This window comes from Oreochromis niloticus, linkage group LG20 (assembly GCF_001858045.2).
Source record: "Oreochromis niloticus isolate F11D_XX linkage group LG20, O_niloticus_UMD_NMBU, whole genome shotgun sequence".
NCBI classification, from domain to species: Eukaryota; Metazoa; Chordata; class Actinopteri; order Cichliformes; family Cichlidae; genus Oreochromis; species Oreochromis niloticus.
The window spans coordinates 9,896,049-9,921,162 of record NC_031984.2 but is presented as its reverse complement, the minus strand read 5'-3'; the positions used below and the strand labels follow the sequence as shown (position 1 = coordinate 9,921,162).

General features: G+C 39.1%; 2 protein-coding genes across 2 annotated transcripts; both read left to right on the top strand.

The window, feature by feature from the left end:
- Nucleotides 1–210: 210 nt before the first annotated feature.
- srxn1 (sulfiredoxin 1 homolog (S. cerevisiae)) lies at nt 211–2,642 on the top strand. The gene is made up of 2 exons (XM_003438910.5): nt 211–507; nt 1,274–2,642. Exons 1-2 carry the CDS (start codon nt 268–270, stop codon nt 1,481–1,483), a joined length of 450 nt encoding a protein of 149 aa, XP_003438958.1. The 5' UTR covers nt 211–267; the 3' UTR covers nt 1,484–2,642.
- Nucleotides 2,643–11,899: 9,257 nt separating this feature from the next.
- On the top strand, nt 11,900–13,319 carry tcf15 (transcription factor 15). Its single transcript, XM_003439099.5, has 2 exons — nt 11,900–12,606; nt 13,017–13,319. The coding sequence occupies exons 1-2, from the start codon at nt 12,127–12,129 to the stop codon at nt 13,077–13,079; spliced, it is 543 nt and encodes a 180-aa protein (XP_003439147.1). The 5' UTR covers nt 11,900–12,126; the 3' UTR covers nt 13,080–13,319.
- Nucleotides 13,320–25,114: the final 11,795 nt, after the last annotated feature.

The window sequence follows — 25,114 nt, the reverse complement described above, 5'->3', positions numbered from 1 at the left end:
ACCGAAGGGCTCTGGGGTTGTTGCAGCTCTACATAACTGCACGATTAATTTCTGGAGTGAATTTTAATGGGACACAGCAGTTTTGCAGGCATGCGTTATATCTGCACACCTAAAGTTCCTACTTTGGTTGAAACCCTGTGACCGCTGCCCTCGAGGGGGCATGGCAATTGCGTGATTGACAGAGAGAATAACCAATCAAAACCTTCCATTTTTAACAACAGGAAGTAAAGAAACAGTTGAGTGTACTGTAGTCGGTGGGTATGCTAAATGTTTCGGCTGTACTGTGGTGCAAAATCTCCGCTGAAGCTGGTGTTTTTATCCGGCAGAAATATGTCGATAGCGCCCACTGACCGTGGACCGGCGGGCGGTGACCAAAGCACCGACAACAGGTCGATTCACTCGGACACCGTGGAGGAGGTCCATAACATCCCGATGCAGGTCATCATCAGACCGTTTCCTCTAGTGCTGGACGAGCACAAAGTCCAGAGCCTGATGGACACAATAAGGGTGACACGGCTGTTTTATGTTAACATTTGTTTGTGGATTGTTTGACGCACTGCACTGCTGTGAGTTACTCAGTTTAGCTACACACCTCTTTAGTGACAGGTTTTACTAAAACACTCCCAAATACTCTAAACCAGGCACTGTTACGTTACAAGAAAAAAACAAACCCAAACATCTGCAAACATTGGAAAACGTCTTTGTTTTCCAAGTGTCTCGTTAACTTCCCAAACAGTGCCCCAACTCCTCCCAATAAATGACGTACTTGTAATCAAGACCGTTGGCGCCCCCGGTCCAGCTGAAGACATGGCAGGTATTTTTCCTGCATTAACCTGCATGGCTTCTCTGCTTTTTCCACTTTCACTGTATGCAAAACATACTATAGAAAAGTGGCTTTCACCTCATTAAAAAGAAAGTCAAAAGAAGCTGGTATTTTATCCAGTATTGACTTTTGTAATTTTGAACCAATCACATAGGAGATTGTTTCAGTGTGATAGAGAGAGAGAGAGAGAGGGAGAGATTACACAGGATTGGTGTTAAAGCGTGGCATTTTCTTCTAAAATCAATATATATTTAGTTAGAAATAGTTCCTTCCTCACTTTATTGGGAAGATTTTAGAATTATTATAGTCCTTTGGTGTATCAGAAGAGGCATTAAATAGAATATATGTGTATGACACTTTTTACTTTAAGACATTTTCTTGTCGTACTTGCTGAAATTTCACTCCACACCTTGTTGTAGGCTTTAACTGACACTTTATCTTTCCTTCCAGGAGACGGCAGACATCGGCGTTGTTCCTCCTATTGATGTGCTCTGGATCAAAGGCAGAGAGGGAGGAAATTACTACTACTCCTTTGGAGGCTGTCACAGGTTTGCTGCCTATCAGAGGTTGAACATGCAGACCATTCCAGCAAAGATCATCAAATCTAACATCTCAGACCTAAGCACTTACTTGGGGGCTTCAACGCCTGATCTGCGGTGATGCTGGAGCAGCTTGGAGCTTTCCACCCCACCCCCCGCTTCAAATGTACTTGCCTCAGGTGGATCATACATAATATGGCTGTAACTCTCCTGTTGATGACTGCAGAGTGAAGGCTTTGCCAGCAGGGGGAAATGTAGCTCTTTAGTTAAATATGTTACATTTTGTCATTTGAAACAGCTTAAATGTATGCATGTTAATCATGTGATAGCTTTAATGTTGCCAAATACCATCTGCACATACAAATTTAACAGTTTTCTTAAAGTTCTTTATTTAAAAAATATGACGGCTGAGATTGGGCTAAGATAAGTTTTTAAAAAAAATTTTTTTTACTTAAATCGACTAATAGCGTGAAAGTATGAAAGAGAAAATGAATTTAGCACATCTTCATCTTGGCTATAAAATGAAACCTTAGCATCGAGCCCAATAACGATAGACAAAAGTGAGAGTGTCAATCATCTTACTTCATGTAAGGAGAAAGGCTAGAAAACAAGGTACCAACTATTTCATAAACCCAACTTTAGAAGTATAACCCTATATAAAATTATTTACAACAAGCTGGTTTTATTGGTGATCATGGAATAAATATTACAACTAATGTACCTACATTTATTAATAATTTATTAATGATTCATTTTTTAAAAAGAAATAAACACCAGTCTTAAATTAACTGAACCTTTTATCCTTTTGCTTTTTTCCAGTCTGCATTCTCAGCTGTTTGCTAATATCATAAAGATGATGTGAAGATGATTTTTATAATAACAAACCTCTTAAACAGTGACAAAAACACAAAAATGCTACAAATGTATATTATTCAAAGCTGCAAAAAATTGTAAAGAGAATACGACTTGCATCTATTTTTTGTTTTTAAAAGCATGTAGAGTCCCTATTTCCTCTTATTCCATCATCCTCTATGGTGTCACAACTCTGCTTCATCTAAATCTTTGCATATTTAATGCCAGTTACTCATTATTTTGATGCTAGTTGTCTGTGGATGCTCGGATGCAAGTAGTGGATCAGCTCACCCCCGCTCAGCCTTTAAGTGATGAAGCAGTTGTTTCAGCAGTGTGTTTATTCTGTAAACATAATCGAGTAACCCCCCCAGTGGAAGATGGTTGGAGATGATCAGGTGTTTTCACAGCAGACATTTTTACTTGTCAAAGTTGGAAAAAGCACAGCTGTTGCTGATAAAATGAACAACTTCTCTGTTCTGTCGAAGCGCTCCTGTGACAGCGAGCCAGCCTGCACAGCGCGGCAGCAGAAAGGGAAGCAGTGAAACTGAATTCAGCTATCATTAATTTTACTTATGTGCTTTTACTGTTGTGACACTTGCTTACAAAAAAAGCCTGTTGTATCCACCAGCGGCTTTCCTTCAAATTCACCTCTTGAGGTGCTTGTGAGTACTGAGGAAGATTTAAATACACCTTCACTGTCGCTGGTTGAAGTTATTTTTGTCTGAATTGTATTAGAAGGTCCCCGTGGATCTAGTTATAATTTTAGAATCAAATGCCCGGCTTTATGTTGCAGCTGCAGATTTTCTTTTCAATAACTAAAAGACAATTTCTGCAAACTGCTGTTTTTCCGTTTTTTATAAATCCCTGTAGCTCTGGTGTCACACAACCCTGTAGTTTTTCAGTCATATTCAGCCACGTTGTTCATGCACAGTCAACTTTGATTTTGATATTCCAGACAGCATAAGACAACGAGGTAATAGAAAGGAGCCTATAGACCAGATGGCTTGCCGAAGGAGTGAGGTGTTATGAGAACATCAAGCTGACAAAATGCAAGATGTTAAGTCTTGCTGAATCTGCTCATTGTGCTTGCCATCAGTCTGTCTCTTTCTGTTGTTTCAAAGTGATCCCCAGTGTAACCGTCCAGATTGTGTTTTCATAAAGAAAGCGGAGGATCCTTCATCGTACTGGTCAGCTCGTATCAAGTACTTTTAACCAAGGCGATCTCAGATGAATATGAAAAATACCCCGAATAGTTGCTCGTTCTTCAGGCTGTGGTCCAGACTACAAATGTTTCTTTCTTGCCCTACCTCACATAAATAAATGCACACTTCTTTTATTTAGCACCTTGTTTATTGTTGTTGCTGACCTTGAGGCAGGCCTTGCTTACTAAATCAAGCCAGACAGCAGTTCCTTTGCCTCAGTCTTAGAGGAAGGAACTGTCGTCTTACAGAATAATATAAGTACGCTATACATTGAGTCGTGGCCTTTCCGACATCAGCTGAGAGCAACCTGCTGATCTCCCTTTGTGGCAGTCGAGGAAGTGAAGGGAAACCCGGGGCAGCTTTTACCGAGCGGCCCCTAAAGGACTCTAAATTTCACCTTTGAATCGTCGCGTGTGAGAAGATTTCCTGTAGCTCCCTCACTGTCTGGAAGTAACCGTATCCTCAAAGGGGTTTTGACACGCAATACTGGTATGAAAAAATACATTGCACCTGTTGCTTCAGGGGAGCGGTTTCCATGGGTGGTTCTGCACACTTTATCTTTGAGGATTTAAACAGATCAAGGGGATTTGAGGGTTAAGAAGAGGAACTGTTTGAGGCAAATGGATGGATTCTAACACACACACACACACACACACACACACACACACACACACACACACACAACTCACAAATGAATCAGATTTGTGTTTTTTGTTTTTGGGAGAGGTGGTTGGTGACGTTCTTGCCAATTGTTTGCCCGACTTGTGTTTCAGCCAATTTCCTGTTTCCCGGCTTAATCACATGTAGAAGGCTGTCATTATTCAGAAAGAGAGAGTGAGAAAAACGCCAACAGTTTATGATTTTTTTAAGAGCCTGCTCCTGTACCCGAGGAAATGATTTTATTGATTAAAACAGTGCAACACATCGATCAATAAAACATTACGTGACCACAGCAGCGTGACGAGGCACCAGGATAGCACATGGATAAATTGAGGCCACGAAACTTCCATAGACTGGATTTCCATTTCTCATTTACTTTTTGGCTGTTTGCTGTTGCATTGCTTTTACTGGTATTTACTTCATGTCTACAAGCCTTTTATTTGGTGATGCTTTTTTTGCACTGAACAGGGTTTGATGTAGTTACAAATATTTTAAAAAAGAAACACTGAAATAAATACCCAGAAGTGGACAAATGAAACAAAAACAGGCTATTTTTGTATCAAACATCAGCATGAATAATAATGGAAGACTATAAAACAAAACTGACTGATATTAAAATTTATGTTTTTTGATGTGCACACTTATAAAATAGACACTTATAACAGTATCTTTACTGTCTTTCCCTTTTTTGTGCTATTTTGGGGGAAATCATGGAGATTGTGGGGCTCTAAGCAATAACTTTTATAATAAGGAGGTTAGGAAGAGTTAATAAACATGTTGGACTTTAAAAGCTCTATTCACATTAAAAGCACTAATTAAGGAAAAGGTCATTAGATGAGTATCTTGTTCATGTAACTGTTAGAGTGGCTTCTGATTAAAAAAATTAAAAAGGGTGAGACTTCAGTAATGAATGGCTTTTGAACCTTTTCTGATTACAGAAAGCTTTGTGTCTGCAACACATAGACATCAAATATCTTGGATTCAGTAAAAAAACCAAAACAAAACACACACTAAAAATCAAAACATGTCTTTCATCTTCACTTTGTTTTGGTCATATCTGCTGGAAAAGAACTGGAGTATCATCTTCACTCCAGCATCCAAATCCTATTGAAAAACATTTCTATCATTGTTGAAATTATATGCCTGTAATGGTATAGAACTGTATGACTTAAAATGATGCAATTTTCTTAAATACTAACCAGCTTATTGTTTTGTCAGATATTCCAGTAAAAATCTGTGTAGAAATCAATTTTTCTTCATGTTTGTGGATTTCATTTCATTCATCTTGAAATGCATTATAAAGTCATCACTCTTTATCTAGAAAGTGACTCAGTGTTGCAGTCAAACTGCTTACATACTATTAAGTTGATTCATTTAAAATGAAACTGAAAAATGATCTCTGGTTAGCCAGCTCACCCATTTGTTCCACTTGGGGAGGCATTACAGCCAAACCCTCTTGAAAGAGTTTAGGTTTAACTCCGTTTAAGTCGATGAGGACTTCTCACAGCTTCCTATCCGGAATTCCCTCAGACTGCTGGTGGCTGCAGGCGTGTAATTTGTGCCAGATTTGCAACGCCGTATCCACCCTCTGACCTCAAAACAGAGACACATTGTGCACAAACTTTCTACTTTATGTAGCTTTGCGAAAGTGTTCATGTGGCTTAATGACAATAGGCTGTATCTCGCTCAGCCTGCAGAACTGCGATTTGGCTCTTTTGGAGAGTTTCCACTATAAATGATGATCAAAGTAGTTGGAAAGCATTGTCAGTGATCAGTTATCAGGTATTTAACATCTGTTTACTTCTCTAGAATTGCTCTGTAGACCTTAGTCAGAGGTGTAGGGAAAAGCCCAAGACGCCTGTTGTGGCATCGGATAAATATGATACAGCCAGGGGACAAACAAAAACTCTATACAACATTTTTGCTCAGCTCGCATGTAATAACTTTAATGTAAAACAGAACTATTGTTAAAGGGAACAGATTCTTTTCATTTTCAAAACCATATTTGCATTATTGGACTTCATTAGAAAAGCTTTGCTTTGGTACAGCCCCTCAGTTCATTCACTTATGGAAACTTACTTTGGATTGGCTGCCCCTGAAGATTGTGAAAAAGAAAGTGTGCATTAATGAAAGTATGAATAGCAAGACTCATCTTCTCAAAACTTATTCATAAACCTAAAATCTGTAACAATTTTATTTATATAGCGCCAAATAACAGCAACAGTTGCCTCAAGGTACTTTATATTGAAAGGTAAAGACCCTACAGTAATACATGGAAAACCCCAACAATCGGATGAGACCCTATAAACAAGCACTTTGGTGACAGTGGGAAGGAAAAACTCCCTTGGAAGAAATCTCCGGCAGAACCAGGTTGAGTAAGTCCCTTCTGAGGTTAGGGGAGGAAAACAGGACAAAGACACAAAACTCAGCGCATCATGGGAAGCCGCCGGCAGCCTCGGGGTATTGCAGTGTAACGAAGGGAGGATCCAGGGTCACCTGATCCAGCCCTAACAATATGCTTTAGGAAAGAAAGCTTTAAGCCTAACCATAAAAATTAGAGATGGTGTCTGTCTCTCAAATCTGAGAGTTGGCTTCAAATAAGAGAGGTCTGAAAACTGAAGGCTCTGCCTCCTATTGTGCTTTTATATACCCTAAGAACCACAAGTAAACCAGCAGTCTGAGAGCAAAGTGCTCTATTGGGGTAATACAGTACTATGAGGTCCTATGTGTGAACTACAATTTCAAAAGATCTTTGAATGGGAAGAAGAAACATGATGATGTGTGACACAAGAGAAACAAAACAGACATTTAGAAACCTCTTGAGGTGGGTGATGCACCCAAAATCTCAAGTCAAATGACCGTGAGCATCTTTTTCCAGTGAATCTTTACCTAGCCTTAGTGCTGCTGAAAACCCCCCCCCAAAATCCTAAAAGACCCACAATAAATAAATCCCTTCTGTTGATACTTTAATTTTTTCCAGTCTGTCTGTGGCTGCCAGCCTTGAGCTACTGATGATGTAATTTGATCACAAATGCAATACATCATCTGTAAAATGGCTGGTTTGTTTCAGTGTACCCAACATCATTAAACCAGACGAAATATTGCATTTGCTGGAATCTCTTTGAGCTCCAGCAAAGAGTTTAGTTTTAAAATGTGTATTTAGCACAGAAGGAAAGTGTGTCTGAGGTCAGCTCAAAATAAACTTCAGAGCCCATGCTGATTGTAAAAAAAGAAACGTGTCACATTGTGCAATAGTGTTGAGCCCACTGATGTCTTTTTAATAGCTTTTGAACAACAATGGAGCTTGATGTCACAGAGGAATAAACTATAATTGCTAATACACATGCAACACTAGTTAGTAGGAACTATCCATTGTTGATTTTCTAGCGTATGAGTGGATTTCTTGACAGCAGAACAAACACAGTATCACCAGACATGCCCTTTGAAGGGATGTATTCATTAAAGAGGGCATTAATCATCTGTTTTGTGTCAGCAGCACAGGACATCAAAAGAATGGGGCAGAGCACCAAAGTGGTGTTGTCATGCTCTGCAGCAGTCAGTGACATAAATCAGAATTTAAAGATAGAAGACTGGACAATACTGTGCCTTTGCCACTTCAGAAAGAAACAGAAAGAATTTTTTTAACTTTTTTTTTTTATCCCCTGTAATTGTGGAGTTAATTAGACACTAGCTCTTTGAAGTTGCACTTGAGCAAATATCTGTTTTGATCTAAATGTTCGTGTCAGCGTATTCAAATACTCAGAAATGTCAATTTTTGAAGTACAGTGCTTAACAAATTTATTAGACCACCACCCAATGTAAGGTCTGTGCCACAGCCGCCCTAAAGTTACAGTACTGATAATTAACCAATTCATTTTTTCATGTTTCTGTAATGGTTAACTCACCAGTAGGCACACCTACTTTATCAAAATTATTTTTTTCAAATGCTAAAATATAATTATTGTAATTATCGATTAATTTTCAAATATATTGTTTTACAAAAAGCTGAACAAAATAGTAAAGCACCTTATTATTAAATACTTTTAAATGACTATGTGTCTAACCATTTTATGCTTTAGTAAATTTACATCTATTTAACAAAGTATATTTTCTAAGTTTTGTTGCAGCATCAGTGTTTTTTGTACAGGAAAAAATTGCGTGGTGTGACTGTAAGTGCAGTTCCTGCACTAAATGTGCCATACGCTGCAACCTTCTTAAAATGTCGGCGTGTGGCATTAATGACAGATGCAGCCTTGTCCTTGGTAAAGAGATATCAATGGTTTATTTCTGTTTATCCCGTGGGTGTGTACTAAATGTCATGAAAGTCCAATCAGAAGCTGTTTTAACTTAGCACCAGACTCATTAGACTAGACATCTTATAGAAGAAGAGAACCTGAATGCAGGACACCAGCAAAAGAAAAAAAAAAGTTCAAAAACTTTTAATTCAAGGATAGAATCATACAGGAAAGCGCAAGTCATTGAGATAAAAAAAGGAACTGGCAAGAGGAAGACATGAGAAATACCTGGAAGGACTAGAAAGCTACGCTACAGGAAACAACACTCTGGCCTAAAACAAAGGTAACCATATGAGCGTTGGTTACCAGCATATCAGCTGTACCTAAAGCCAGAAATGTCAACCTCACCAGAACAAAAATCACAGGATCTTACTTCTGATTCTCATCCTCTTTAAAGACCACAAACTTATATACAGAATTCTGCACCCCTGACAGCCATCAACAGAACAGCAAAATGTGCAACAGCTCACACAGAATGGTAAATGGTAAATGGCCTGTATTTATATAGCGCTTTTCCTTCATCGAAAACCTTCATCTGTGTGATCTCTGTTCTCAGAGATATCTAAAGCGCAATGATACAGACCTCACTGGGCGGCAAACACAACATGCTTTTACTTCATCACTCTAGATAATCTTCTCCTTTTGCAAAGGCACAAAAGTCTATCACAGTTCCATGAAATGTGAGAGTTGCTCTCAGAAAGCTTAATCTTGGTGCCAAGTCAGAATTCTCACAAACTACTGTAGGGCACGCGAACCGGAGCAGCTGCAAATTCACATACTGCACAAAGATAATAATAAATTCCCGGCAAGACTTCGTGATAGATGTAATTAACCGTACACCAATCTAATTTGTTGGTTAATAGTTGAGCGGCATCGTTGACCTTTAATGTGTTATTACTGGATCATCAGATTTCAAAACAAATTAAAATCATTTTGCGTATCTTCTGTAGCTCATAATATTTTTAATTAATTCAGATGAAGTTGAATCTCTGGAGAGAGTATCTTAATTCTGAAGCTGAACATTCACACAGCCTCTGGCTCTGCGGGGTCCTGTGTTTGATTCATTTTGTTTTGTAAGCCCTCCCTCAGCAGACAGTTTGGGTGTCTGACTGTTGATGCAGCTGAGACACACTGAAGTGGCTGAACGTGCTGCCGACTTGCCTCTGCTCATGTGGCTTCAGAGAGACTGAATCATCCGTTTTGCACCACTTTGTTTTTTTAAACTATGGGCAGCAACTGAGTAAATTCTTGTGATTCCAGGATCATCTGTTCATTGTTTGTTTACTCTTACTTAACTTTCTCCCACTGTGGCTTGTGATCCTCTGTAAGAGCTAAAAACAGCTTTCAATATGGGGACACAACAGTAGTATTATTTACTCAAGCTAGTCTAAGTCTGTTTGTTGCTGTGCAGTAGATATAGTTAATGTATTCTCCCAAAGAAGAAATAAAAATAAAAATAATTTCTTCTCATTATTATTGTTACTACTAGTACTACTACTACCAAATATGACAGTGGAGAAATCCCTTTATAAACTGCATGTGTGTGCTTAAAGTTAATTTAGTTTTTGTGTTTACCGATGTGGTTCACCAGCCCACAGAAACAGACCTTGGTGGGTGGCAGAAACAACCCTTTACGGTAAAATAACTAGAGAGCAAACTTCAGTCCCTAAATGTCTTTAAAGCTTTACACATTGATCAGTGCTTTTGAATTTTGAACATTTCTAATCATGCAACTTCTAATGAAGCATTTATTATATAATGCTTAAGAATGGTTGCATCTCATGTGTGGGGATTCAGTACTGGAATGTAGTAAATTTAGTTCAGTACTACACTTTGTACTTTGAATGCTTCTGTGTGATGCTGCTTTACACTTAAAATAAGTAGGGAGACCGGGGATAGTTGTAACGTGGGTCAGTTGTAACACTTCCAATTTCTCCAATCAGGGCTAAGTGTCAAATGATGTGATTCATCCTGTGCATGCCCAATTCAGTTCTTCTATCACATGTGAAATATCAGCACATTTTGTCAAACACAGACAATTTAAGAAGAATAGTAGCATTTAATAGCATTATCTGCTTTGCAGTTAAACTCATCAAATTTAAATTATGTTATTTGTATGTCTATGGGGATATATTCTGTGTAGGTCTTTAGTGCTAATGTTTTAGCCGTTGGCTGTAATCTTAGCTAGTTCATGGCTATAGGAGTCTGGGTCAGTTGTAACAGCAACAGTCTGGGTTAGCTGTAACAATAATGCAAATGTTACAACTTACCACACTATTACTTTAACTTATATTAAACAAGTTGGGGCAATGACATCAGCAGAGAGAGGTTCACTGGTTGCCTTAGTACATGCGGTTAATGCCATTGGCAACACAATTCCTCCACTGTTTGTGTTCCCACGCATACATTATGCAGGCCACTTTGTCAGAGATGGACCAGTAGGAAGTATTGGTAGTGGAAATAAATCAGGATGGGTGCAAGAAACAGATTTCCTCATCTTTCTGAAGCACTTTGCAAACCACACCAAGGTAAGCCATGAAAAAAGTAATGGAATTGTGATGCTGGTGCACAACTACATTTTTTCAGCTTCATTGTTATGTTCAAAGGTTGGTGCAAGAGTTGTAGGTTATAATGCCCACTGAGCCAATGAGGCCAAACTCAAGGAAGACCAACCTAAATTAATGAAATATTCAGTTGCAGAAAATTCCATAATTTGTCTTTTTGGGGGGGTTGGAATGTGTTCAAAAGCTAGATTTCTGCATTCTGTCACACACACACATAGCTACATAAATGGCTCTAAGTGCATTCATGTGTTGAATAAAAAAGATTACATGTTAATGTTTTGTCAGTACCCTTATTTCATTGTGTTACATTTCACCCCGGGATATGTTACAACTAACCCAGACTATGGGGTTAATTGTAACATTTCACTCTCAAAATAGCTGTAAACAGAGAAAATAGCTGTACTATTTAATAGCAGAGACATGTAAATACTTTGCATTACATTTTGAATCCACCACCTTAAAAGAGCTCCAATTTACAGACAGAAATGTCAAAAATGTTACAACTATCCCTGGTCTCCCCTACAAATAAAATAAAACAAAATAAATAGAGTAAAATAAGTAAAGTGTTCTTTTTTATTTTAACTACACTTCCCTTTTACTAACAATTATTAGTTTGGTTTTACATACAAGGCAAATCAGGATATTAAAAACTTGAATGTTTTTGGACTTAATCAATAATTTAAAGTGGTTTAAAGTAAATGAATACAGCATTGCCACACCACTTAATAAATTCTGTTATTCCTACTAGATACTACTGCGATTACATTAGATGTCATATTCCTATATGCTTCACCATTTTTGGTGACCACACTGTGTTTGTGAGTCTCCAGAGATCCCTTCTTCTTCTAACAACTCTCTCTCGAGTCTCTCCTAACGTTTCCCCTTTAAGTGGAAATGACCGTAGTTTATTGAGTCCTTTTCACTGGAGAGGCTAGTGTAACTGTAAATGTTGCTGTCAGCTCCTCCCATTCAGCTATAAGAGCCCAGCTGACCAGGTAGTCTGTGTCCATCCCTGACTAGGCCCTGCGCAAACGGACTTATGAGAAATTGGTGAGCTTTATTAGGACCGTACGTTTTTGGTTGTACGTAGCAGGCTTTGTGCCATAATGAGATGTAGGTAGGGACGGTCCCTGAAGTTGTTTTCCGACTGGTTGCACCGCGGATCTGCAGTCGAGACTGGTAACTTTTTCAATGATGACTTTTGCCATGCTGCGGCCTGTGGCGACGCACATGATCTACTCGGACTTCACTGTCACCTCCGAGGACGATGAGAACCGCAGCGAGAGCGATGGCAGTTCGGAGCAAAGTTATTGTAGCTCCACCGACAAGCGAAGACGGATTTCCAGCAAACTGGAAGGAGACTCCGCGGTGGTCATGAAACAGAGGAGCGCGGCTAACGCCAGGGAGAGAGGCAGGACGCAGAGTGTCAACACCGCTTTCACGGCTCTCCGGACTCTCATACCCACAGAGCCCGTGGATAGAAAGCTCTCCAAGATTGAAACTCTTCGACTGGCATCCAGCTACATTTCTCATCTGGCCAACGTGCTTCTGATTGGAGACGGTGGCGCAGATGGGCAGCCGTGCCTCGGCGGGGTCCATGCGCAAGGAGAGATTGGGGCGAAGCAGCCGCGGACCATCTGCACCTTCTGTTTGAGCAACCAGAGAAAAGGGGTAAATGTTTTATATCTCAGAGCTCGATTTAAAAAGGCTTAGATTTGACTGCTGTGTTAAAAATGCCAACAAACTTTATCTCAATAATCGTGCGCAATGAAATGTACCATGCCTATTACTTAACAGTGCAGCTCCTTTTTATGTATTTTTTATGCTGATGTTTGTTCGAAGTATAACACAGTGTATTTCTTAACCCTCGCTTTAAATTTCTCACACATAGTGTGTTTTTACTTCTGCAAGAAAACCAGAGCCACGCAAAACATTTAGTTGTTGATTTGTAGGAACTACATTTATTCACGTGACATCGCTTTTGTAAGCCTTTATGGCGCAGATTTTTTGTTTTGTTTTGTTGTTTTTTTGTGTGTGTTTTTGAGTGCTTGTATATGACCCAAGAATGTCTTTCTTTCCAGATCAAAGATGGAAAAGACTGTTTGAAAATGCGAGGGCTGGGTCCGCTGCGAATGAGACGCTGACTGAAGACCAGTGAATGACTGACAGCCTGAAAACCCTCAAAGACTTTCTCAGGGAAGAGTCGAAGCTGGTTTTGGAGAGCGTGCTCATCTACATGTACACATGCTGGATCAAATAATGGAACCAAAGAAAGGAATATTTATACTTGACTGGAAATTTACGCATAAGCCTTTCAAAGATGCAGTGCATTTTTTTTTAAAAGTTGTGGATTATTTTTTGTTTGGTGTCTTTTTTGTTGGCAAAATTTTAAATAAAATATATTTTATAAAACAAAAACAATTCCTCGTCTTTAAAAGAAAAAAAAACACATTTGGCACAAACAATCATATCATAAGGTAGTTCAGATTTCCTGCACTAAAGAGGAGATTAATGGAGTGTATATATCTGGGACCAACAATCTGTTGAGGTCTTCTATTTCACCACCCACTTTAAAAAAAGAAAAGAAAAGAAAAGAGTACTTCCAATATACAATAAGCAGCTGCAGTTTGGAAAATTGCTGCTCTTTTCTAATAAACATTTGAAAACATTGACTCTAATAGCAAATTTGGAGGTATAAATGTTTTTTTATGTCTTTGCTGAAAGATGTCACACATACAAACATTTCCACTGTTTACAGTGATGGTGCCAGTGTGTTGTTTATGAAGCTTTGCAGAGCCACGGCAAAAGGTTCGGGGTTTCCAGTGTCACTGAGTGGTGTGTTTTTCCCAAAACTCACGATTGGTGTTTTTTTGAAGTCTGTTATCGATTAGTCACGGCAAATAGTAGCCCACACTCTGTTCGGAGCCCCCAACACAGCTGTTGGTATGTCAGAGGGATAAATCACTGCTGTGGGCCCAAAAGACAGGGAGATGGGGTGAGAGGTCAGAGGTCACAGTGTAGTATTGAAGTGAAAGCTAAGTGACATTTAGTGATTGCAAATGATGCAAATTTATTTCCCAGAGCAGATTTTCAAGATATGTATCTTTTTATCTTGTCATTTCTTATTAGTAGGAAACATGTCGCTGTATTTGATATTCAGGTTCTCACATCGCTATCAGCATGACAAATGATTACTGTTTTATTTATTTTAAGCTGCAAAAGAGAACTTTCTCTTGTGCTTGCCATCTTTTTGTGCACTCTGGTTTCTGTAGCACACAGCAAATTCAGACAGCTTTCACTGACAAATGCAGATAAAGTAAATACTAACATAAAATCTCCCAGTAAAGTCTTCAGGCACCACATGCTGTCAGAATAGCTCCAGTGTCCCTTGGCACTCATTCTCAGAGCCCCTGAAAATCTACTGGAGGGAAGGAAGACCGGTCTTCCAAAAGATTTTCCCTCATTTGACATTTTGAGGATGATGATGATAATGATGATGACAATGATGATTATGATGATGGTGATGATGTTGGAGAGCACTGTCTAACATGTTCTTCCACAATCTCCATAGCTATGCCAATATCAATCACATAGCTATCACATCATCCCTCCAAAAGCATTCCAGTAGCTATCATAATACTCCAGTGGAGGAGGGCATGATCCGAAGGACACCTTTCCATGACGATAAAAAGGCTTTAAATGGATAAAGGTGATAATTCAGAACTGTAACTTGATTTGTAGTGCAGCTTCTCTCTAAGACACATATGTGCACATCAGATAACTGGCAAGATGAAGAGTAGTTCAAATGCTTATTGAGCAGTGCAGTGCAGTGCAGTGCTTTTATTTCCTATAAACATTTTTTGAATAATTTGTCCAATGTGTGGCCTTCAATAACTTTATCTAAACCAGTATGATCCCCTGAAAAATAACTAACTAACTAACTAAATAAATAAAAATACAACCAGACCCAAATAGTGGCTGTGAAGTGCTCCCCACAGCACAAAAAAGATCCCCTAACTGTAGGGGTCAAGGGTTCAACTTTTTCCTTTAATTTGCCATGTGTCTGTATTTCATAATGCTGCAAAGCAAAAGCCGCCCTGTCTCTGTGGGCCTCTTCTCCAGTCTGTAATGAAAGCTTTAACAGGCAGATTGCAGCTCAGCGACACACAGCTGAGCCCAAGTTCCCTTCTGGCATCTCTTTGAATAAGACTGCAAACTCAGTCCTCAGGATGACAGAGGAAGGCTCCCCGGTGAAATAGGAGGCTGCATGGAAAGTTAATTTTAAGGCAGCTAAAGGTGCATGCTGGGGGTCTGAGTTTCCTTTGCTGTCCCTCCCCCACCTGCTCTGTCAGGATAAGTCGAATTTGTCCTCCTCACTCAGGGACCGGGCCTCCTCAGATGGCTCCCTGAGGCTCCCCCCGGCAGGAAGATGTCACGTAGGCAGAGGAAGGGAAAACAACACGCAGCCGACCTCTCTGAGGAACTCTCTGTGCGGCGGGGCTTTGGGTCATCGCCAGTCTTGACATCATCCGGCACTGGGACCCAGATGTACGGATCTCTAGTGATGCTTTTCAGAGTGAGCAAACAAAATACTGAGTGTTCAATCAAATCGACAATTTTTTAGTTTTTACTAAGATGAAAGGTTAAAAAAAAAAGATGGCGGAGATGATCAGAAGGAAAGGACGGGAACAAAGAACTCAAGTAAAGTCAGTAAAAATCAGTCTGGATCTGTTTAACATGTCTGACAGGCGAGCGTCCAGAGGATCCACCTGGAGATCACTGCAAAGGTTTACCGCTTCACTTTGGTAAGTTTTTCCTCCTCCTTGGACATCCCAGTCCCAACAGAGAATTTTAGCGGAGCTTAAATGAAGCCAGACGGCAGTTCCACCTCCTCCTGCCAGTTTTATGTTCTGTGACATGACGATAATAGATGGAACTCTGCTGTCTTACCTAAAACTACTAGAACAGAGCATTTTCTACTAAATTAGGTAAATTTTTTCTGCTGTTTCATGTATCTTCATTGAAGGAAGGTTTTATATTTTCTTTTTTTTTGTATGCATAGCCAACTGGATACTGGATGTTTCACATATTACTCATTGGTTATTTTTCCAAACTTTCAAGCTAAAGCGTTTTGGACTTCCACAATAAGTGTTGCATGACTTGGGTACGAGATGCTAATGTTTAACTGTGCAATAAAATGCAAAGCTTCAACTGCACTGTGGGTGTACAATGTGTTTCTTTGTAATTCTCATTGAGAAGCTCAACGCTTTACTGTGCACCACAGTACACTCAATTTAGATCTCATTGTTCTTCTTGGTGATTGACAGTTACTTAAGAAGAGGAAGTGGCATATTTTGGAAGCACAGTTTAATGAGTACAACTGAGCTCGGCCTATGAAAACACCTTTGCAAATGAGACACAAATCACGGTTCCGGCAGCTCAAAGTGTTCCTGTCCTTGCCTCACTAACATGAGACAGAAAAAAGTTAAAATAGATGATCCAGAAACAGGAAGGATGTAAAGCATTTTTCAGCATCATCTGGGAGCCCAGGATTGATTCCCACATGGGTGCTTATCTTCATCATTTTGTAGTCTTGCCAGAGAGCTGTTGTTAGACATAAACCTGCACATGGTAATATTTTAATGGCCTTTTCTCTCAGAGTCTGCTTCAGCATGTTTCAAACACTCGCTGGCTGGAGAGATGGCCCCTGGCTCCACCTGCATGTCAAAGATATTGATAGTTGTGAGTCACTTAGTGGTTCCAGGCTCAGATACCTTTCTTCTGATTTTACTGAACATGAACGCTTTCCCAAAAACGAGGAAGAGGAGGGAGAGGAAGTCTGTCTGTTTGACCGTCAGCTGAGCTTCGGCGAGGGAGAAGCTCGCCAATGCGAGGAGACAGTTGTGTCTCCTCAAACATGCAAGAACAATTGTTTTCATGTGCCAGACACCTTGGCAAGGCCTTCAGAGGGAAAGGGAGGATGATGGAGAGTGAAGGGTGGGCGGGGAGAGCTGGTAAAAGGAAATCCCAGAGAAGAAATTAGGGAACAATGCACACCGTCTTAACACTGCTCTGTTCTGTTTCAGGCTCGGACAATCAAGCTTTGGCAGTCAGCAGGCTGCCAAAGCCCAGGGCTTGAGGTGAGAATCCAGCAGCACAGACTTGAGGGGTTTTTGCTTCCTTAAATAAACAATTGAACAGGCAGCATGATGCAGCTCTGCAGCGTGTTGTGCCTCACAAAGACAGGATTTATTTCAGTCAGATACAGATGAACTGAGCAAAACAAAACAAGACATTATCCAGATCAAACGGGAGGAAAAAAAAAAACTTCCCCAACATGTGGAAGCGTTCATTATTGGATGTTTAGAGGAAGTGTTTGTGTTCATTTAGATACATTTTCTCAGTTTCCCACAATAAATTCTGTCCCACTATTTCACTATCTTCCATTTTAAACTTGATTTTATTGCTTATTCCTTGTGATTTTTTCTTGTTGGTATGTTTTCCTAGTTTATCCTGTTTTTGTTATCCCATACTTGCAGTTAAATTTGTGGTTATCATGGCATATGTTTGATTTTATCACTGATTTTAATTTGTTCTTTTTGTCTTATGATCACTGATTATTTTCTTCATGTGGAAAGGACCGAGGATCAACTTCTGTCATGTAGCACTTATGAAACTTAATATAAATAAAGGCAACTTGACCAAATGAAGGAATTATACAGTGATTTTTTTCCTATTTAGAGGTTGCAAAAGGAAGCTGAAAGCATGACAAACTAAAGAGTTTTTAGTTTCATATTTTACCTTTGTTAGTCACTTTGGAGCAGACAACCTTAGCTACACTAGAATGGCTGTAGGAACTTCATTCTTGCTAATGTCAAGCGGGGGGCAATAACTGGAAATAATGTAACTGCATAGACATCTACAGGGAAATGGACCTTTAGCTCTCTTCATCTAAATACCTTCCTGATGAGTTTATGGTCTCATTTGCTAGTTTCAAGTCCTACTGAACACAACATAGGGTTAATTTCATAAATTATGGTCAAAATTACACTCATAAAAGACAATGAAGCAGTCACATTTGGTTCTAAAAGCTGTGTTTAAAACACAATTCATTTAGAATTAATATAATGATTATTTTCTTGATTTTAGGACCTAGAATTGTGAAATGTTTCTTGCATATCTTCATACTAGAGACAACCATAAGGCAAGAGGCAGAGTACACCCTGGACAATTTGCCAGCCTGTCGCATGGCTAAAACAGTGAGGCAGACCATTTAAAATCACTAAATAACCTTATAACTGCATGTCTTTGGGCTGTGGGTGGAAGCCACAGTGTACTCAGAGAAAACCCACCCAATCACTGAGAACATGCAAACTCCACACAGAAAGGCCCCAGCCAGATTCGATAGATTCAAACCCAGGAGCATCTTTCTCTTACATAACAGTGCTAACCTTTGCGCCACTGTGCTGCCCTCAGTTTAAAAACTCACTTTTTACTTTTTTTTTTTTTTTTTACTGGAAGCAATGAAACAAAGGTGACGTCTTGAACATAGTGAGTCATTGTTGAGTCACATCCCTCACTGTTAGGCATTTTAAGTAAAAAATAACAGAAATCCATAACAAACATCAAAGAAGTCCACATTCTGCCCTCCATTCAGAGATACAGGTGTCCACAAATTAATGGCTGTTTTTAGGTGCAAGTTGTCAAAATACAATGTATTTAATAATTTTTGTTGTTTTTACATATAAACCTTGTTTTGTGATATGTATTCGGTTGTCCTGCTGTGTTTTATTGTGTTTATGTTTCAGTGTTTTCCCTCCTGTTGGACAATAAATTTAATTGAACTAAGAATAAATGATTGGTTTTAAGTGTCTTTCTCTTTCTTAATTACTGTTTCAGGAACAATGTTATTGTGGAAAAAATTAAAACAGGGTATTTTAGATCAATCTATAACGTGACCCCCTGCTAGCACAGGATCACCGGTACTGTTATGGCCCATCAAAGAGCTATATATCTGTCAAACCCTAGTAAACATGCGTGGTCTTCATGGGAAAGTCTCTGTGTACAGGGCCTGTGGGAGAGATGGCGGAACCATTGGGATGTTTCATTTCAGCAAACAGAGCAAACAGTCAGAGGATTTCCTCAATCAGAGGCGAAAGAGTTTGCAGTGAACAACCTCGCTGACAGAAACATGGAGACCTGCACAAGCAGCTGGGCGTGCTAACAACCTCTGGGATTTACTGTGGCGTGCAACACCCTTTAACAACAGGACTAAGAGGCAGAATCAGACACACCTACACACTCACACACACACACACACACACACACACACACACACACCATACATTCACTCACTCACATTTACACCAGCAATTAAACCTTCAGAGAATCACAACTTCGATGAATCTTACAAGTTTTTGTCACTGACTTTTATGACTGCACTATTTCCTTATAACACATAGTTTGCATGAACTTTAAGACTCCCTTGAGCTTGGTTATGACGCTTTTCTTAATCCAGCACAGGAATATCGGCACATCTGCAGCGCAGAGATATTTAAGAAATGTGGAGTAGCATGTTTTTGTATAAGTTATTTATTTCTCATGCTGGGATTATTCCCTGTCACAGATCTGAAACCGCTCGCAGCTGCACTTACTGGTGTCCAATAGGAAGCGGCCAAAAAAAAAAGAAAGAAAAAAAAGAGAAAATCCTCATTTCCACCAATGTTCTGCCGTAACATCAGTAAATTTCTGTGTCCCTTTGCCAGCTGCTGCTGAATGAGGTATTGTTTAATGCAGATGGTGGAATCCAAAGACCTCACGCTTCCCTTTTCCATAAAGCGAGCCTGCTATTAATAACCATATATCGACCTCCTTTGTCAACAAGAGCGACGCATACAAATAATATGCCTTAAGGAAGACAATGGGGAGTTCCCTGTGTTAAAAACAACAGGATGAGCCAGACTCATAAGAGTGTGTGTGTGTGTGTGTGTGTGTGTGTGTGATTAATGTGAGACAATCTGTCTGTGGGAGAAAGATCTTACTGACCGACTTAAGATTTGTTTCATATCTAACATGTTTTGCATTCTTCCCTCTGGTCAGTGATACATTTTCTCAAGGTGCAGCTGTAGTGACCAACAAGACATTAGGTCCTGCACACACCTTTTACAGTTAAGGCCACAATTGTTAGACAAAGACAATTTTTGTAATTTTGCCTCTGTGCACCACCACAGTGGATTTTAAAGGGAACAACCAATATGTGATTGAAGTGCAGATTTTCAACATTAAGGCATTTTATATAAAAAATCTTGCATTACCTGTTTAAGTATTACACCCATTTTTATATATAGTTCCCTCATTTTCAGAGGCTCAAGGTTAACTGGACAGACAACATTTTGCATATGAGCATTGTTTTGAACGCTGCAGTCAGAAGTCTGAACCCACTGACATGATGAAATGCTCTGTTCGTTGAGATGCTCTGCTCGGCTTTTACTGCAGTATCCTTCAGCTGCTGCTTGTTTGTAGTTCTTTGTGGATTTAATATGTATTTAATAATTAAAAAACATGCTCAATTGGGTTGAGATATGTTACCTTGATTCCTGGGTTGTTTTTGGAATATACTTTGGGTCTTTCCCCATATGCATTGTGCAGAGCTGTCTGGTCAGTTTTGCAGCATTTGGCTGGATCTGAGCAGTACAGCCCTGTGCACATCCTAATTCATTCTGCTACTTCTATCAGCAGTTGCATCACCAGTATAACACAAGTGACCTGGTTCTACTGGCAGCCATATATGCCTATGCCATTGCCTCCATGTGATATGTTTCAGATCATGGGCTTTTTTTCTTCTTCTTCTTCATACTGTACTTTTTTGTCTCCATCATTCTGATAAAGATCCTCTTTTTTTCATTTGTCCAAAGTTTTTTTTGTTGTTGTTGTTTTGTTTTATTTCTGGACTGTCCAGACTCTTCTGTAATTTGGCCTTCCAGTTCTTGAGTTTAACAACTGATTTGGACCTCATCGTAAACACTCTGTAATTCCATTCATGAAGGCGTCTCTTGATTCTGTGGTCTTTCAGGTCTTTTGGGGTTGCTGAGCTGACCAGCCCATTCATTTGTTTTGGCTACTCCTAGTAGTCCTAGTTTTTTCTCTCTGTCTCTCTGGCAGGTTTATCTAATTTTTTCCATGTGACAGCCTGTTTTGCTTACCTTAATTCTGATACTTTAATGCTTTAATACATTTTTGAAAATAAAAACTTTATGAATCAAAGCTGATTTAAAACAACCTTTAGTGGTGTCTAAAGGCAAATTGACAAAAACTGTCCCTTTGTCCAACAAGTTATGCACCAAACTGTATGTTATGCTCTTGTTAATCTTGTCTTTTTTATGTTTTGTACTGTGAATGTTGTAATTACACATATAATGCCCATAAATTGGTTTCCTTTGTCTTATTGTATTATTGTTTGCTGTGTTTTCAGGTGAGAAAGCTGGTCAACCACAAATCCTTGTGTCCACGTTTCAAAGTGTTTAAAGACAAACAGTGAAAGGAAACAGGAAAGGATCTTACACGGTAGTTAGCTGCAGCAAAGTGGGAATCATGGAAAGTATAAAAGATTATCATGGCTTCTGGGTCTGAAACATGAAGCCCAGCAGGAGGACCCTAAATCTGCTTTCTTTTTAATAACCAGCAGGTGAGACACCTGGCCTGCAGCAGCTAGATTTCTTACTAAAATGAAACAACACAAAGTGAATAAAGTCTTTGGCTAATGACCTGTGTTTGACAACTCATAAACTCAACAGGAAAGTGTTAACAGTAGTCAAATCAGACATTTTACCACTGCTTTATGACTGAACATCTTTTTCCAGCCAGAATTATCACCATCTGGTACCTTCAGATAGAGTGCTTGTTTTTATGCACTCCTGCATTGTCCTAATTTTTCCGACCTGGACCTAATATTTTTCATGTCAGTTTTCTGAGACATGGATGAACACATCTGGCTTAACTGGAAAACAACTCCTGTTGTTTTACATCTGCTAGATAAATAGAGATCAAAATATCTGCTAAACTTGACATAAAAATGCCCCACATTGCCTCAAATTATACACCTGGTATTTTCTTAAAAAATGCATCATCTGGTTTATTTGTTAAACTTTAAAAAGCTCATTCAAAGTCACAAAGTATATAATCCAAGTGTCTCCACAGACTGAAGAGGTCTACTTCTGTCTGCATGACTCTATACTAAAATGATGGCGATTAATGCCAAAAAATGTATTTTATTCTAAAATGACTTGATCTGACATGAGAAGCAGGACTTTATATTTATCTCTGACGCAGGACAGCGTGAGAACAAAGTCTCACAATTTTTACAACTATGTCTCCGACACTGCTCTTTTTTCGTTGCTGTTCAGATTTCTGGCCGAGGAGGTGGTGCTGCTGCTATTTTTAAAAATACATTTTTATCCCAGATGATCTCTTTAAACTCCATTCAGATGGTGAAAACCAAAATTGGATGACTTAACCCTTTGTATGGTATTTTAACATATTATCCACTTGGGTCTAATGCATCTTTTCATCTTAGACTTTCAGGACTTTTTATCTTTGACTATTAAGTGAGGCAGGATTATCATTGTCTGGACTTCAACAGACAGCAGGACATGCTTTGGACTCTGCCTTCATAAATGAAGTCGCTTTCAGTGACCATAAAATCGGTCAAACAAATTTTAATGTTAGACAGAGATAACACAATTAAGTACAAAATGCAGTTTTTTCACTGGCCTGGCCCTGTCTGAAAAAGTAATTCCCCCTAAATCTAATAGCCGGTTGTGCCACTCTTGGCAGCAGAGAACTCCAATCAAGCTTTTGTGATAACTGGCAATGAGTCTTTCACATCACTGTGGAGACATTTTGACCCACACTTTAAAGAATTGCTTTAAATTATCCACCTGGAGGGTTTTTGAGCATGAACGGCCTGTTTAAGGTTGTGCCAAAACAACTTAATAGGTTTTAAGTCCAGACTTAGGCCACTTCAGAACCTTCATTTTATTTATTCATTTATTGTTTTTTTGTGCTGGTGTGTGTTGGATCATTGTCCTACTGCATGATCCATGTGTGCGTGAGTTTCAGGGTACAAACAGTCGGCTGGACACCTTTTTCCTGGTAGAGAGCAGAATTCATGGTTCAAGCAGTTCTTTAGATGTTGTTTTGAGTCATCGATTTTGGTAGGCTGGCCACTCATGGGAAGGCTTACCACTTATCAAAGTTTTCTCCATCTATTAGTCATGGCTCTCTCCATGGAGTCTCAAAGCCTTATAAGTGGCTTTGAGACTGATAGACATCAATGACTTTGTTTCTTATCTGTTCTTGAGTTTCTTCAGACGGTGGCATGATGTGCAGCTTTTTCCTTTTCCTTGAGTCAGTAGTTCTCTCATTAATCATGCCTGGACATGGCTACTGAAACTGAACTCAGCTTTTCCAAAAAACAGTTAATCTATGATTTAACAAGAGTGGGAAAAACCATGTGTGCGCTTTCATAAAGGGCAAATATTTTGGACCGCCTTTTTTTCCTCAATAAATGAAATTGCCACTTAAAAACTGTATTTACTGAGGTTATCTCTGTCTAAAAATAATTTTGTTTTATGATCTAAAACATGTTAGTGTGACAAATGTGCAAAAAATAAGAAATCAAGAAGGCAGCAAATACTGTGGTACACTGTATACACACACACACACTGCACCACATGGGGGCATGCTTTTCCACTCAGTAAATACCTCCCATTAATATGCTCTGCTTAAACAGCCCCTTTTACAGGAAACTGGTAAACTATGACTCACTTTCAAGGAAAATGAGAAACACTTGTTACAGTGAACTCAAGTGTTGATTGACTTGTAAAAGATGTGCAGGCTGACATTGCTCATCAAGGTGAGTTAAATCAGAATTTTAGAGGATCATCAAAACTCAGTCTTTTAAGGTTTTTGCAGGTGCTTCCAAATATTCAAACTGTAGCTCTCTTCTCTCTGAACGCCGTGGTTTGTTTATCTCAGCTGTTGCTGTTGCATTATGCGAGCCAGAGTAAAATCAATATTGAAAGAAGCTGCAATGAAGATGTCTCTCTTGAGTGTCCAATTGCTGAAAACAACAAACATTTCCTCTCTGTGGCATGGTACAAGGTTAGTCATTTACTTCAGGCTTAAAAGTGTAGATTGTATTTTGTAGATGTAAATTTTGGAAACATCAAAACTGCTTGTGTTTGTTATTTAACAGGTAAAAAATGGGAATAAACATGGCATTATCAGGAGGGGTAAGAATGATAATCCAGTGTACTACAACGTTTCTCGGGAGGTCACATTTGGGGAGAAGCACAATCTACTTCTGCGGAAGGTTTCACCTGCCGATTCAGGCGATTACGAGTGTGTCACCACCGCAGATGTAGGGGGTCAAAACCAGAATCACAAAGTCAGCCTGATCGTTACTGGTAAGCTTTCAATTAAATATCCCTGGCAGCAATATGAGTTTTCGCTACCTCAGGTAGCGCATTGAAACTGAGCTACATATGAGCCTAGACAATGTATTGACACATTTGTTGATCCTGAGAGACAAAGTCAGACTTTTTGATTACTGAGTTTGTTATGGCAAAGCATCTTCTTCCTACAGGGCAGTTAAAGCTCTGTAGGATATACAGAATGTTAAAGGTTTTTCAGGAACTGTAAATATTGAACAAATAGTTGCTAATTTAAATTTGTTTATACATACAGTGAGGTGTTAATGAAACTGTATATGATAAACATAAATATAATGTAAAATATATATACAGATATGTCCTCATATGGGACAATGATTTTATAGCACAATAAAGTCAACATTGCTTAACAAAGTATAAAACACTACTGAGCAGACCTGTAAGTGTAAGTGGCATCAAAGCCCTCATATAGTGCATCATATAATGTTCACACACATCTCAGGAAGTCTCAGGAAGTCTCAGGAAGTTAAATCTATCTAACAATCTTACATAATTTAACCCCCGCTTTGCCTCTGCAAACTGCCATGATGCCACATCAAAAGGCAGGAAAAGCAACTCCAGAAATCACACTTTTTCCACTGTGACATTTAAAGAGCATTTTTTCCATTCAGGCTCTTTGATTAACTCAAGCAAATATTTTGCTAATGGGAAAATGTTTAATTAAACCA